Genomic DNA, 17,045 nt, shown 5'->3' on the forward strand with positions numbered 1-17,045 from the left:
TTCTCTCTTTTGGGGTCCAGTTTCAAATGATCACTACACACATTTTACCCCTTTTAGATCAATCACATCCTGATTAACCTAACAAAGCGCTAAGCCATGCTCTTAAAAATACTGCTTTAACAGCTACTTTTCCTAAGGAGTACTCCTGGTAGAAAGATACTAAATATGTAGTAACAGTATAATTATAATAAAAAAGCTCCACACTTGAAAAACAACTATACTTAGAGACTAGAACAAAGATACCAAAGGGCTTTGGCCAAAATTAGTATAAATAGACTTTATTGAAGTCAGTGCCTCTGTACTGAGACAGAAGATTGTGTCTACATAAGCACAAGTTGTAACATTTCACAACTTCTAAAAGGAATGTCAACAATTACAACGATCATGCATACCATGGTCGATAATCACATTTTAGAAGCATTTTCAACCATTTCTAAAGAAATGCTTATAACATTGTTATATATAGAACTACTTTCAATAAACTGCAAAACATTGATCGACTTTTCCAGTATGAGCTACAGTGTCAACACAAAAGGGAGGCATAAATGTTTAATTTATGAAATCAGAATGGAATATTTACTGTAAAGAAAAATTAAAAAGCTTTCAAATAAAGGCCATTATCGAACCAACGTGAAGAGCACAACTCGAACTTTTGAGTTCATTCATCTTTTAAAGCTGTCCTCTCAATAACTTCAGTTCTAAGCACTGAATTCAGTACTGTGAATATTCCTTGGATTGAAGTTTGGCAATGATGCGGTCCAACTGTCTCTTTGCTTCACACTGTGGGAAATTGCTCATGTCATAATATTGAGGGGCAATTTTCACCAACCTGTTTAGAAGTGGGCAGAAAAATTTCCAAATTAACATTTAATTGAAGTACTGGAGTTGTTAATAGGATAGGCATTATTCATTAATATACTGATGAACCAAGGCAAATCTATGAATTCAAGTCTCAGAAAAATACAAATAACTAATCCTTACAAACAGCATTTTTAGAAATGTGTTAAGTATTTTATTTAGTAAGATGTGAATTTTCTGATGTTGGACTTACAATAAACTTAATAACAAACCCCTCAAGATACATTAATGTAAAGATAACAGATAAAGTCACTGATTTCTTTACTCTGGCACACTATTAATTTGCCACTCCAAGGATATAGTAATATATAACAGGTTCTGTGTAGGAAACATCGTGGTATTCAAATGATTGGATCTTCTCATTTTCAATGTTTTAATAACTATAACTCTATACCCCCCCAAAATACACTTGACTGAAATCTTTTATAAAGTTTAGCTATACAATTTTTTTCTCAACAAAGCGTTTAAGATAAAATGGTAATGTCCTACACAATTTAAGTGTCAAAAGTCCCAAATCCGTATAAGAAAGCAGCTGCACAATATAAAGCGGTGACAGCACCTAGAGTATGTGCCTTCAGTCCCACTACTCTTGGCTGACATTTCCTGTCATAGGTTATAGAATAGATTCTGGCATAAATAAAACAAAAAACCATGAAGGTGAGGGTTATTTTGCTTAAAATAAAACAATCCGTTCTTACTCTACATTTTGTAGAAGCTAGTATGTTAAAACACAAAGAGCTATCATTTTTATGCCTGCACAGTTCCTAAAAACCAATATATAAATAATAAATAGTTGAGGGCTAATTGTAATGGGACAAAAAAAATGTTAAAAAACAAAACAAAACAAAAAAAAAGATTTCTGCAAGCAAGAAACAGTACTGACTTGAGTTAATCACAACAGCAAGAGAATGGCTCCAAAGAAACTCTAAAAATTAAAAAAATTAAAAAAAAAACCCCTTTTTTAAAAGTATGTCTGAGAGACAGGGTCTCACTGTCACCCAGGCTGGAGTACAGTGGCATGATCATAGCTCACTGCAACCTCAAACTCCTGGGCTCAAGCAATCCTCCTGCCCAGCTTCCCCAGTAGCTGGGACTATAGACATGCAGCACCACCATGCCCAGCTAATTTTTGTACACACCTATATATCTTTTAGTAGAGATGGATTCTGGCTATATTGCACAGGCTGGTCTTGAACCCCTGGCTTCAAGTGATCCTCCCATCCTGGCCTCCCAGAGTCCTGGGATTACAGGTGTGAGCCACCATGCCCAGCCCCTGAAGAAACTTTTCATGCTATTCAAATGTAACTTCACATTTGGCTTCAAATCCTGCCCATAAATATCAACAATCCCACTGTCCACTTAACAAAGGAAGGGTGTGAAAGATTAATCACACCATCCAGTCAATTCCCTCATACCTACACACTGAAATATAAATTCTCAATGAGTGAATGCAAGGCCATGACTCTAGCAACAGTCAGGTTCCATTTTGAGCAAAGTACTAACAAAAAACTGTTAGAACAAAAGGTGTACTTACCATTCTGGCTTGATATCTGTACATGTCCGGATGTAATTCTTTGTTGTTAGAACAAACTCATTATAAAGCACCCATTCAGGTTTGTGGTCAAGAACAGTGGAGGGATGCAACTGAACCACCTGGTTATCTTTCACAGTTAAGTAATGCCCTGTTCGTTCTAAATGTGCCACCTGAAACCAAAACCCAGTATATTATTAACACAATGCTTCTGACATGCTAGTTGTAAAGCTACCTACATAATTAGGAAGAGGCAGGCCTCCCTTTTACTTTTCATTCTATGGCTATACTTATTTATCACTGCCTGATAAAAGCAGAGATAAGCAAACTGCTGCCTGTGGGCCAAATCCAACTCACAGCCTCTATTTGTAAGGTCTGTGAATCCAAAATGGTTTATATATCTTTAATTAGAAAGAAAAAATATCATACAAAAAACATTCCGTGAAGCATGAGTAGCATGTAAAATTCAAACTTCAGTATCCATAAGGAAAGTTTTATTAGATCACAGGCATGCCCATTTGTCTATACCTATTATGCTCCAAGAGCAGGCAGTGTTAAGTAGTTTTGACAAGGACCTCATGGGTCCACAGAGCCCAACATTTACTATCTGATCTTTCCTGCCTTAGACCATCTAGAGCAGGCTCTTCAGCACTGGGCGCCAACTATGAGCAGACAATTACCAGAACATTCATGTCTAAGGTAGAAAACTAAAGCCAGGTGCAGTAATCCCAGCACTTTGGGAGGCTGAGACAGGCAGATCACCTGAGGTCAGGAGTTCGAGACCAGCCTGGCCAACACGGTGAAATCTCATCTCTACTAAAAGTACAAAAATTAGACAAGCGTGGTGGCGGGTGTCTGTATCCCAGCTACTCAGGAGGCTGAGGCAGGAGAATCGCCTGAACCCAGGAGGCAGAGGTTGCAGTGAGCTGAGATCAAGTCACTGCACTCCAGCCTGGGCGACAGAGCAAGAGGCTCCATCTCAAAAAAGAAAATAAAGAAATAGAATAAAAAATAAGGTAGAAAACTAAAGAGGGCAAAGAGGAAAAGAAAAAGGTAACCTACAAAGACAGGAAAATAAAAATGGAAAAAAAAAAGAGCTTGCACGTGCTTCTCTTTCATTTCTTTTTTTGGTAACACCTTGACTGGTGATACTCATCAAAATGGACAGTTCTCCCTTTCCAATTCTAATATTCTGTGCTTAAAGAATGAGCATGAATAATAGAAAAGAAACTCAATTTCATTCGAAATATTTACTAAACACCTATTAGGTGTCAGGTACTATAATGCATGCTGTTTCTAATAAATTTTTTGTTTGTTTTTAAAAAGAGATAGGGTTTTGCTATGTTGCCTGGGCTGGCTTCAACGCTCCTTGCTCTCCACTCAACTTCTCTAGTAGCTAGGACTACAAGCACACTCTGTGATGCCTAGCTGTTTGTAACAAATTTTAATCTACATAATTAAGAAGTATAATGCTTGAATATAATTTCATCAATTTTTTTTTTTTTTGAGACGGAGTCTCGCTCTGTCGCCCAGGCTGGAGTGCAGTGGCGCTACCTCGGCTCACTGCAAGCTCTGCCTCCCAGGTTCACGCCATTCTCCTGCCTCAGCCTCCCGAGTAGCTGGGACTACAGGCACCCGCCACCGTGCCCGGCTAATTTTTTGTATTTTTAGTAGAGACGGGGTTTCACCATGTTAGCCAGGATGGTCTCGATCTCCTGACCTTGTGATCCACCCGCCTTGGCCTCCCAAAGTGCTGGGATTACAGGCGTGAGCCACAGCGCCCGGCCAGTTTTTTTCTGAAATATAAAAAGCAAATTTAAGAACATGTCAACCCAGGCCTGGTGGCTCACGTCTGTAATCTCAGCACTTTGGGAGGTCGAGGTAGGAGGATCATTTGAAGCCAGAAATTCAAGATCAGCCTGGGCAACATGGCGAGGCCCTCTTTCTACACACACAAAAAGGCAAAAATTAGCTAGGCATAGTGGTGCGTGCCTGTAGTCCCAGGAACTCAGGAGTCTGAGGTGGGAGGATCACCAGAGCCCAGGGAGGTAAAAGCTGCAGTGAGCTGTGATTGCACCACTGCACTCCAGCCTGGGAGTGAGACATTGCCTCCCTTACCCCATCCCCTCCCCCTAAAAAAGAACAGAACATGTCAAAGAGAAGCCAGTACATATCAAATATTAAGAATATAGTTAAAAGTTTCAAGAAAGAATGCTCATACCTATTATTCACCAAACTCTAATAAGCCTATTATATAATAAGATGCCACAATAAACATTGTGTTACTTAGATTCAAATACAGACATCTCACCAATCTCCTTTGATTTTTGATTCTGAAACTGAGTGTCCTCAGGCTCATATTCTAGCTACTGAGCCCATCTGGCCTTAAGGGTAAGCCACGTCGTGCTTAACAGACATAGCCAAAGAGAGAATGAACAAACAGAAAAGAGATAGAAGAGACTTATCCCAAATCAGGTGATTTGTTTTCAATTTTATCACCACAAAATTTTCTTGCATTTTTCTCAAAGTTTCTCTTATTTTATAAACACCTTAAAATAACTGTTCACAGTATTTACTTGACAAGTTTTACTTCTGTTCTTATAGCCGTTAACACAGCATACTTAAACTAAATAAAACTTTTAAAATTATGTTTCATCTTTATTGCTACTCAACAGATGTTTTTGGCTTTTGCAAGTACGCAAGGGTCTTGGTCATAATTACCAATGATCACTCTGTAGAGGACTGTAAATGAAATCCACGTATTTGAATATTTGAATTTGGAGGTGCTTAGTTTTTAGATAAAGACTAAAGCCAACTGTATGTACTTTTGGATCCGCTCAATTGCTTCCTTTTAGTACTCTGTTATGACAATGTATTTCCAATTAAGCCCTAGATTCAGAGAAACTTTAATGCACTGATCAATATTCACATTCCTGAAGAAACAGGTGCCTAATCACATCTGAAAGTAGCCAAAGTTTCCATTTTGTATAACAAAGGCTCTATTAATAAAATAATTCTAAAAATGATTCCCGTATAACTAGACTACCTTAGCCATTTAGTACATTAATTTGTTACTCATTAAATACTTAAAATTTCTTAGTATATTAATTCACTCAAAGAAACTGGATGTACCAACATTTAAGATAAATTTTTATGAGCATGCACAAACTCACTTTTGCTTTTGAGTGGATTCAAAGGACTGTTAATAGAAATCAGTGTCATATGAATACTTATTCATTCCCATATTATCTACATACCTGCATAAAATACCCAGTAACCAAAGCTTTTCTTATATTAATATAATAGTCCCTGCTTGTAAAGTCAGTACTTCGACGAGGCAAATTAAATCTGTCCATAATTCGAGATAGCTGCTGGCGTACATTGTCTGCGGACATCAGGGACCTGTAGTTAATGAAGTTGTCATAACACCACTGAACCGATTCATGATCTAAAAAGGTAGAAGGCGGAGAGAAAAGAAGGCACCATGAATCACCCACACAGGAATGTTCTCTAATTAAAAAAATTGTTATAAAGAATAAGCTAAATAAACCAGAAAGGAGATTTACCCACAACATTTTCTTTAAATGAACTGCAATGTTACCAACTTTCTCAAAGATCTGTAGTGTGATTCAACATTAGAAACAGTAACAAGGCTTTTGGATTTGGATGCCAAAACAATGCTTTTGAATTAACTGTTTTTAGTGAATTATTTCTCCCATTAACATCCACCTGGTTGTTTCCAAAAGATGGTCTATCAGATAAGGGAAGGCTGGAAGTATTTGGTAAAAGTCATGGCCTGTTCATTTTCAATGAAACTACAGCTTTAGATTAAGATAACTGCAAACAATTGTTGTGTATTGTTCTTTATGCCTGACACAGAGCATCTCAGACTTAAAGACGGCAAAGTTTTATTGCGACACACGTGTCTCTCAGCAATTTATGAGCAAGTCCTGAAACAGAAGTTTACAAGGATGCCCGAAACCTCCACTCATGTTTAATAAACAAGACCTAAGTCTAAGCACTTCAAGTAATTTTATTACATGTATTATCAAAAGGATATTTCTCCACTGACGAATCCTTGATAAGCTTCCAACTAGCCTAGTGTTGCTCACTTAAAGAGCTCAACCTGTAGCATCATGAAAGAAATTTTACAGTGACATCTTTCATGTGCCAAAGACAGTCATGGCAAAGAATTGCATTATTTATTTCAGAGGAACTTTGATAAATAAAACTAAGAGGGTTATTGTGAAATGGGAGAGAGAAAACAAAAATTAAAGCTGTTGATCCTTCTCTTGCTACTGTGATGTATGCTTATCTTCAGCATACTCTTTTCTCTTTGGTTCTAGGATTCTACCAGTTATAGTGTATAACTCTGCCTTAATGTTTTTTAGACATAACAAATATATAAGTACATTTTTATCCATTACAAAATGCATCCCCATTTCAGAAATTAAGGATGGGTGAGGTGGAGATAGGAAATAGATTTTTGAATTAAAGAATACAATAACATATTAGTTAATTAATTAATTAACTAATGGATTAACCCATTAATTAATCTATCTGGAATGAGAAATAAAAGTTAACCATCTGAAGCCATTGACATTTAAACCAAAGCACTGAATATCTTTGGGAACTGAAACAGCACACCTTAGAGGTAATTTTACTTATGCTGATGCTCTGTAACAAGCTGAAAGGCAGAAAAATGCCCAAGCTGGACAATAAAAAGGCAAATTTTTGAAAAGGTTGTTGATTTGCAGACTATGGCTTGAAATGTAGCTTTTTTGTGTGGTTCTCAATTTTTAGAATTCATGTACTACAGATGGAAAAATTGCAAATCTAAGTTATTTGTTAAGAACAAATGACTAGTAACTAACATCTGATGGTTCTACTGTATTTCTAAACTTGAGAGAAATAATTGGGTAAATGGGAAAATTAAATCTAAAACTGGGAACATTAATATAATTCTAGCTGTTTATCTCTCACCAATACAGTAAACCACCCCTAAGATCTAAAGCCAAACCATTTGTCTGATTTTTAGAGAGAAATCTCCCCTCCCCAGACAGATTAAGGTACTGCAAAATAACTTGAATCTAGTTTTCAATTTCAAAGGGTTATTTACATAAATAGTATTAAGACAACATTTTAATTGACATGACATTTTAGCTTCACTATGTAATCAACTATTGTCTCTAATGCAAAACACCTTGACCAGTATCTGAAACATGCTTTTTTCAAATATACTCAATGTTTCAATTAATAACATACAACCATTTAAAAAGCTTTCGTGAAAATATTCCAAATATTTTCATATCCATATATATATGGATATATCGAAATAATATATCCATATATATATGGATATGTCGAAATAATAACACGTGGGGATCTGGCAAAGTTTTTTGCTTTTTTTTTTTTTAAGAGCTTCTCTTATTTGAAAAGGTGGCAATCAGTGATTAAAGGCTAAATCCTCACCTTTAACTAATAAGGACAGTTCTACCAAATGTCAAGTCATCACATACTGCAAACCCCTAAAAACCACCAATGACTAATCATCCCTTTGGCAGTGAGAGATCATAGTACCTCTCACTAATAATGCATTTCTTGGGCAAACAATAGACTTGAACTTTTCCACCTCTTGTTTACAGGCCACTTGTAGCCTGAGAACCATCATTCATACTTGTCCGTTTTTCTATTTTATTAGTTGTATTTTGATGTAGAAAGTAGTATTTTGATGTATTTATCAGAAATAGATCATACATCTAGTGAGTGGATAACACCATTTTAACTTACTACATCCCCTCTGACCGTGAATCTGTTCCTTCTCAAGGCTTTAATAGGTTATGTATCTCTTGGTCACCCAGCATGTTTCGCATAGAAGAGGAATACAGTAGGTTTTTTGAGTAGATCTGTCTTATCAGGGGTAAGTCTTTAACGCTAGGTAATACCAGTATTTGGATACAAGAAAGATTAAATAACTGTTCTAAGGTAAACCATGTGCTGGTCTTCAGCCTGTGGTTTCATAACCACATTTCCCTTAACTCTCATATCTGCCCCCAAGTTTTCTGGGCCTGGGCAGAGAAGGGCTCCATTCTTTCTCGCTGCTAGTCATCAATTCTATTCAACTCATATCAGGGTTCTGGAGTAAGGAACAGATGTAAATCAAGTTAGATACTACGTCTGGTGCACACACTGGCCCTCTAGCACTTCTGGACCCCAAGACAAATAAATTCACCATCACCCCTACAGAGATGTGCCAAAGTCAACAGGCTCCCCATTTTAAGAGTATAACTGAGATTTTTATGAGATAATAAAAATGAGTTACAAATAAAACCAGACATACAAAATTGGAACGTCAACTTTATAAATTAGGAAACCAATTTCTCATGAGAAGAAACTACAAACTTAGTGACAGAATTCCACATTTTTGGCACAGGGTGATGATGTAGGGCTATCAGTTTAAAAAAATGTCAGATCCAGTTGCAATTTCTGCACTTTTTTTCTCCTTTAAATTTATTAAGGTTTCCTCTCAATTTTTGTAAATGGTACATTCCAACAGCAGCAGCTAGCAATAACTTCATTGTTATTATGTTTCCTCATTTACAAGTCACTGACAAATGTTTTTCAGGTCACTAAATATTCTATGATAAGATGATTTAAAGCTAGAACAATTACTTCATATGTCTACAGCATAACTCACAATTTTTCCACTGGTGGGCATTTAGGTAGCCAATTTTTTTTTTACCACCATAAATAATTCTGGTGAAATTATTTAATCAAATCAGTGTCCACAGAATACCAAAAAATAACTTTCTAAATTATTTCTGGGTCAAAGAGTATACAGTTGCTAAAGTTCCTGGTAACATAAAATCAACTTTTCATAAAGACCACAACTAACCCCACTCCCATACAGCTAAGGAATATTTTTCTTCAATATCTGCAAATTTTATGTGAGAAAATGGTAATGCCTTTCATTATCAATAATAATGCCAAAATAATAATGCACTTCTTGGGCTAACAGTAGAGCTGAACTTTTCCATATCATGTTTAGAGACCACTGGTAGCCTAAGAACCATCATTCATACTTGTCCATTTTTTTCTATTAGTTTTATTTTGGTGTAAAAAGTTCTTTATTAGTAAAAATGTTAGAGTAATGATTGTATAAACAATATAAAACTATTCTTAAAAATGTAAAATGCACAGAAATAAAAGTATATAAAAACGTGTATGTTAGTGATAAATGTTATACAAGTCTGTCATTTATATCACTGTTATTTTTCAGGTTTTCCACAACTGGTGCTTTATCCCCTGATTATAAACATAAACAACTTTGAAAAAGATTGGCAATTTCTATTTTAAATGCTCATCAGGAGTTTTTCAAAAGTACCTCTGGGTTTCTAATATCAGTTGTCACGGATAATAAATCAAAGTGGGACGAAGAAACATCTTATACACTGCAAGTGACATTTAGACAAGAGTGTCTCCAAATTTATACTTACTTTGTTTAAAAGCATGGTAGACGTTCAGCAGTGTCAGATGATCTCCATCTATGTGGGCAAATCTCATCTTGGCCTCATCTGCGGCTTTCTTGGCCTCCGTGGGGCGAACAAAACACTGTGGGACTAAACAAGGTTGGTATGGGCCCAACACAAACGCCCATATCGATGAGTCACGCATTCACAGATAGAGGAACAAGGCCTAGCTAGGTCAGTTCACAGAGCATAGGGCAGGGCAGGATGGCCTCCAACTGCATCTTGGATTGTTTACTACCTTGATTTGGTACATCAACACCTAACCACATCTGTAAGACAAGAGGGTTTCAAAGCTACAGAGTACCTGATTATTTTAACTAGATCTAAAAGTAGGCATCAAAACAGCTATTCTGAAGGCCATCAGGATACTAAAAAGCTCAACTTATTTAAAAAAACCAGTGCTGATAGCTCTACCAATAACCAGAATAATGGTGTCAATTGCCTTTTAGCTAACTGTAATTTTTCAAAAGGGCATCCACTAAATCTACTGAATGGCTGTGAAAGTTAGGAAGCTATGCTTGCCCACTGCAGAGCTAACAACAACTTTGAAACCAGTCTACTGCCATGTTTCTATCAGAATTTTTTCCCTAATACTGTGGCTATTACCAACTGGTGGGTATCACTATTAGCACCGGTGAGCAGAAGCATATGTAAACATAAAAATATCAAGAATTCTTGGGTTTGGATGATAGCAGTAGTGGTGGAAGGTTAAACCGCCTTTGAATTAAGAAAATTCAAAAAGGCTGGGATATTCAGCCTAGTGTTTCAGCATTTTAACAAAAGGATTAGAAAATAAAGTCCCAAATTTAAAAAAGAAAAAAAAACAGACTTATTTGAATCAAAACCTCAATATAAAAGCAAAGTCCAATATTTCAAAAGTTGACAATTAGTCTGAAACAATCATATCAAGGGTCATCAAGATATGTAACTACAGTTATTTGTTTAGAGCCTCAGTATTAATTCACATAAAACTTTAAATTGTTACAAAGCATGTACTACATTTTTTGAAATACAACTTTCCTTAATTCAGTTTAGCAATTCCATAGTCATAAAAGCAGTATGAAAATAAAAATACTTAACAGCTTGGGACTTTTTCAACACATTTTAAAAGCTCTTAAAACCTTGTCAATGAAAAAATTCATAAATTATCGGTTCGGATAGAAGATAATGGGAATAATCAACAACAAGATAAAATACAGTATCATATTACTCTTTCCCATACAGTTTCCCCTTTAAAAAGATGCCAAAATAGCCAAATAGTGACAACAAAACATGATCATAATAAATATTAAAACTCTTGCTTAATTTAATTGAAGCAAGGTAATTCATAAAAGCACACAAACTTCTCACAGCTGTGAATTTTAATGTGAACTAGCCACTAGAGTTAAGTGGGAATAAATAAGTAGTGCTCTCAAAGGCCTCTAGATTTGCACTGTTAGTATCAGGACCTCAAAACTTCAAAAAATATTTTAATGTCAAACAAAGCATTACAAGCTCAGCAAACTATTTTTTATTCCCTGACTTCTTACTTGCCTCTTATTTCAACACTTTTCCTATAAATGGACCATTTAAAAACAGTCCATTTACATTGCTGCACATAAATGCTCATTCTCCTGACAAACTAAAGGTTTCTATTTGTAATGAATAAAAATAAGGTTTTTTTTAATTACAAATAAAACTGAGATGTAGTTGGAAGATTAAAACTGCATCACAACAACAAACTTCTTAAAGAGCTAATATTCTAAACTCAAACATCAGTAATCATGTAAGTATATCTGATAAGAGAACCTAGAGAAATAAAAACTAGGCAGATAGACAAGTAAGTACACAATCCATTAGTTCTTGCCCCACACTTTCTCTAAAAACTAAAATCTTGGGAGAAGTACAACTGGGAGAATCTATAAAACAACATATAAGAAAGGCAGACAACAACCTACCACCACCTCCGCAAATGAAGCTACAATTTAATTAAAGTGACTCAATACTGCCCTGCCCATCTGCTCTGAGTCTGATCAGTCATAACTCTGCAAGAAAACATTTTAGCTACTTCTTAAATAAAAAATTCACACCATTAGAATATACCATACGTCTAAACTAAGCCATAATTTTACATTTAAATTTTTTTCAATTTATCCTTTAATTCCACAGAATATTTTGAAATATTTGCAGCATTAAGTTCAATAAACCACTCAGCAATAGGGAGTCAGTTCTCTCCCGTGCTAAAACTAGTAGCAGAGAATATTTTGATCGTCAGTAAGAACTTATTTTCTATTTTTAGCTGTAAGAATAGCCATTCATTTGTTTCTTAACAATATTTCTTCTCCTTTAGGGAAAATCTAATTTCCAAGTTACTATTCATTTGTGGATTACATTTTATTGTTACTAAAAACAGCGTTATTTCCTTAGCTTAATGGTCCAATTTTACAAAATTAGCAATTTTATATATTAGGTATGTTTCTTTTACCAAGTTTTTCTACCATTGTAAAAGAATACCATTATCAGATTAGATTTTAAGCCTAAAATTATACATTACTATTTCTATTTACTTGATATGAAGTTTGAAATTCATGTTTGTTCGGGTGCCATTGGAGTACATATATAGAAAAGGCTCAACTTAATGTATAGCTTTAAGTTTGTCACAGGCACATTTAATAGAGCTAAGTACTAGAGCAAAGTTCTTCCTGTACTTGCAGTAAAAAACAAAAAACAAAAAAACCACAAAGATAGCAGTGATGGACCTTTAACCAAAGAATTCAGTTACAACTGTGCTCAAACTTACTGCAATTTTTATTAGCACTCAAGAGAGCCAATGCTTTACTATCTTTTGTGCACAATGACTTACTTTACTTTTGTAAGCACTATGTCATTACGAAGCTATTTACAAGGTATTTAGAAAACAAAATTAATTCCTTAAAACCATCTATAAAATCCACTATCATACTAAAAATTAAAAAACAAAAACAAAAGTGAAGTCCACCCAAACTTTGAAGAGCTGGGCTTTTTTTTGTTCCTTTCCCTCTATTACCTGACAACATAGCAGTAATAGATAGGACCTCATTAGAACAGTTGTAGTCACAACTTGCAATAACCATTTTTGCGAGCTGTGGATCTAGAGGAAACTCTGCCATCATGGATCCCAATTCAGTCAGATCTCCATCATCATTTAAAGCAGCCAGGTAATTCAAAAGTTCCAGGGCTCTCATCAGAGTTTCAGGAGCTAGTGGTAAAAGACAATCTATTAGACACGGTGCCTTAAGCAAGCAAAAATGTGACAAAGTACAAACTATTATAAGCAATCTCATTTTTCATTTTGCAGTGGACCAAACTCAAACTCAAACTGTCATCCAATTCAATTACATAGATCTAGCAAACAATGAATCATAAAAACATTGCAAAATTTTCCTGTAGGCAAAACTGTCTTCTTCCGAAATACATTAAATAATTGCTAATTCATCAATGTGTTTATCAAACTGTTTTTCCCCAAAGAAAACTTAGGAATTCTCACATTTTCATGCCCAGAGGATAATTCAATTTACCCAAACCCCCCCATAATAACTTTTGAAGAAAAAAAAAAATGTGCTCATATAACTGTCATTTTTTTTAGTTTTAATGCTATCATGTAAGACTTAATCTTGATGCATACTGGATGGAAAAAGCAAAATGTATTTAATACATATATTAAATAGGATGGAGAAAAACACTAAGAGTCAATTTTGGTTAAAAGATCTGATAAAAATGTGTTTTGATAAGTCATACCTGGTGGATCCATAAAATCAAAATGTACCAAATCATCAATACCAAGTTTCTTCAATTGTAACACAACTGATCCTAAATTAGAACGCAAAATCTCAGGATAGGTGTTATCCTAGCAAAAAACAAAAACATTTATTGGTTATGTTAAAAATGCCTCAGTCTCCTCGTTCCAGAAAACAAAAATCTGCTGCCTCCTGAGCTATTTGTTTTGGCATTACTTCTACACTGTCTCAGTAGAGATAAATACTTGTAGGCTAGACTAGAGAGAAACCATTTTTCTCCAACTATCTTTATAGTATTCAGTGTTTGCTACTGTCCATAAAACTCGCAACTGCAGAAAGAAATTCGTATAGTAGTCTTCACTCATCTGAACTCGCAATTTCCATGGTTTCGGTTAAGCAGTGTCAACAGAAAAAATTTTAAAGATTCCAGAAAAAATTCATCAAGTTTAAATTGTGCACCATTCTTAGTAGTATACTATATACACTATACGCCCATTTGTCACTTAGCAACCATCTGTTATTAGATCAACTTTTGCAGTATCACAGTGCTTGTGCTCAAGTAACCTTTTACTTAATGGCCCCAAAGCACCAAGAATATTGATGCTGGCAATTTGGATATGCCAATGAGAGGCCCTGAAGTGCTTCCTTTAAGTGAAACGCTGAAAGTTAGTAAGGAAAGAAAAAAAGTTGAAACCTAGTAACAAAAGAAAAAAAAATCACATCTAAAGAAAGAATGCATCTTCTATCAGTGAAATTGTAAAGAAAGATATTTATACATAGTATATGTAAGTAAGGTTCAGCATATTCCAGTTTTTAGGCGTGGGAGGGGGAGGGTCTTGGAATGTATCAGCCTGGAATAAGGGGGTGTACGACTATCTAAGTTAATTACACCATACATTTCACTCCTGGAAAAGCTAAGGAGCTTTTAATCCTAAAAGGCAAGATTAAGTAAATAAGGCAATGTTCTTCTGGTAAGATAATTCAACTTAACATTTTAAACATATCGGCAGGAAACGACAATACCCCATACCTGCATTTCTGTTTTATAAGCTTTCTCTGTGTAAAGTCTGAAGCATTTTCCAGGTCTGGTACGTCCAGCTCGACCAGCCCTTTGCTGAGCTGAAGCTTTACTAATAGCTGTCACCAAAAGGGACTCAACTCTGATTCGAGGATTGTAGACCTATTGGAATTGAAATAACACAAGAGTCTTTCTTCAGTCAAACACAAACTTGTGATGCAACAGAAGTATCCAAAGCCCACAGTTAATTCCAAAATAAATAAAGAAATATCGATAGCCATAAATCATGCTGCTACAATAGACAACCCAACATCCTGAACCTTAAAGTTCTTTCAGACATTCTAATTCGATCATCTGAAAGACTCTAACATGAAAAACTTCTTGTCAAACACACAGACAGCTTATATAATCCTTACTCCTCCTAATTTCAGTTCTATCAGGCTGACCTTGTTCCTTGCTTTTTATATGCTGGGCAGTCAAGGATTCTGCCCGAAAAGAAACCTTCACTTTCAAAACTCGACGGTCTGAGTACTATTACTGTTACTGTTTAATGAAAAAATTTCCATCAATAACAAAATGTAATCAATTTATCCAAAAGATATTTGAAAAATAAAACGTATTTATTGAATAGCCACTTCACCTGCATTTCACTTCATTTAGTATACAGCACTGTTGAACTAGAGGAGTAACATAGTACTGTTTTCAAATAGTGTGCCTAGTTGACAGCAGTAACTCTAATAATGTTGGAGAAGTGACTGAACTGCAGGGATAGAAATCCTGTACTTTATTACTAAACCCATACTGTTAAATGAATATACAAGCCAAAACACCCACCGTCACTACACTGAAACAAAGAAACCAAAGCAACTCTAAAAGAAAAAAAAGCCTAGAATTACATATTAAACACTGTCTTAATTTCTGAGAGCCAGCCAAAACATAAAGGGTTCATACAGCAGAAATTTGCAAATGAAAAAAAAGATAGGAAAATAATTCTGAAAGGTAAATTTTAGCCATTAAATGAATTGGTTGTAAGTACTGTTAAACCAACTCTAATTTATAAAGTATCCACTAAATATGTACCTTCTGTTTCGCAAATCCAGGATCAATCACAAACACTACACCATCTATTGTCAAAGATGTCTCTGCTATGTTAGTTGACACAACTACCTGTTAAGAAATAGAGTATATAAATTATATTACATATCAAATAAAATTAACAGGACTGTTAAAGATCAGCCACTAACTTTCACTAACACAAGGAATTTCAAACCAGCAAATAAACTAGAAATATCATTTGATCTTCAATGGCCAATGCTTTAAAAAGGTAAATTAAAATTTAAGGAACCAAAATTTTGTTTACACCACAACAGCAACTTCTTTCTCAACAAAGCTATTACTGCAGGTTATCACTCAACCACATTACATTTTGCTTAATCAAATTAATGGACAGCATAAAAAGAAAAATACTGATGAAGCAATATAACGTGCCTTACAAAATGTCTGATAAAACAGCCCTTATAATTAGTATTCAAATTTCCACAAGTGTATATTTCAATGTTTTTGGGCAATATTTACAAATGAAAACTTCGTTATTTATATCACCAAAATTCAACTCAACATTTTAAACAAAATGCCACATGGAAAAAACCTCAAGTTATAATCCAATAAGAACGGACAGATCAGCAGAATCAAATGTAAATATTTCAGTAAGTGCATGGTCTCAACGGGATGACATGTAATACGTTACTACATACAAAGCAACTGTTAAGAACTATAATTCTTTATTGACAGAAAATGTTTAAAGCATTTACATACTAATATGATAGCTTGTTTTGTATACGTGCATGTTTTACTATATATTACATATGTTTTAGAAAATTAGTTAAGGACTTGGGAAATACATGTTACATATAATTTTTTTTTAAACAATGGGAAATGGGGATTCCTCATTAGTATTTTAACTCAGGACATGATTTTCAGGAACAGGTTACTGATATTAAGTTGAAGATGTCTGTATATGCAAGCAATTGATACAGAAGATGAATCAAACAGAGTCTGCTTTTACCATTTGTAAGGGATGATTAGACATGGATAGAAAGTGTGAGTGGCACCAAAGACACACTGTGAAATTTAAAAAGGTTTACTTCCATAGCAAAGACAAGAAAAGCTTTACTGAAAAATAATAGCATTTAGGACAGTCCTTGACGGTAAGGTTAAGACCTACTCATGAGAGAAGGAAACAGCACTAGCACTAAAGTTTCATCTTAAAAAAACACATGTGGGAGAAATGCCTATGGGCACATACAAAAAATGAAAAGATTTATATTTATCCCTATTTTATTTTAAAAACACTT

The 17,045-nt window shown here is 34.9% G+C and overlaps 1 protein-coding gene across 1 annotated transcript in view; it reads right to left on the reverse strand.

Annotated features, from left to right (window-relative positions):
- Positions 1-262: 262 nt before the first annotated feature.
- Positions 263-17,045, reverse strand: part of DHX15 (DEAH-box helicase 15) — a 57,553-nt gene continuing 40,770 nt past the window's right edge. Inside the window, exons 7-14 of the mRNA XM_001164599.7 lie at positions 15,772-15,858; positions 14,704-14,853; positions 13,675-13,783; positions 12,944-13,135; positions 9,886-10,008; positions 5,647-5,837; positions 2,393-2,562; positions 263-829 (exon numbers count right to left, since the gene is read on the reverse strand). Coding sequence (XP_001164599.2) covers positions 712-829; positions 2,393-2,562; positions 5,647-5,837; positions 9,886-10,008; positions 12,944-13,135; positions 13,675-13,783; positions 14,704-14,853; positions 15,772-15,858 — 1,140 coding nt within the window. The 3' untranslated portion in view covers positions 263-711. The remainder of the gene's footprint in view (positions 830-2,392; positions 2,563-5,646; positions 5,838-9,885; positions 10,009-12,943; positions 13,136-13,674; positions 13,784-14,703; positions 14,854-15,771; positions 15,859-17,045) is intronic.

Source organism: Pan troglodytes, chromosome 3, assembly GCF_028858775.2.
Source record: "Pan troglodytes isolate AG18354 chromosome 3, NHGRI_mPanTro3-v2.0_pri, whole genome shotgun sequence".
Lineage (NCBI taxonomy): Eukaryota > Metazoa > Chordata > Mammalia > Primates > Hominidae > Pan > Pan troglodytes.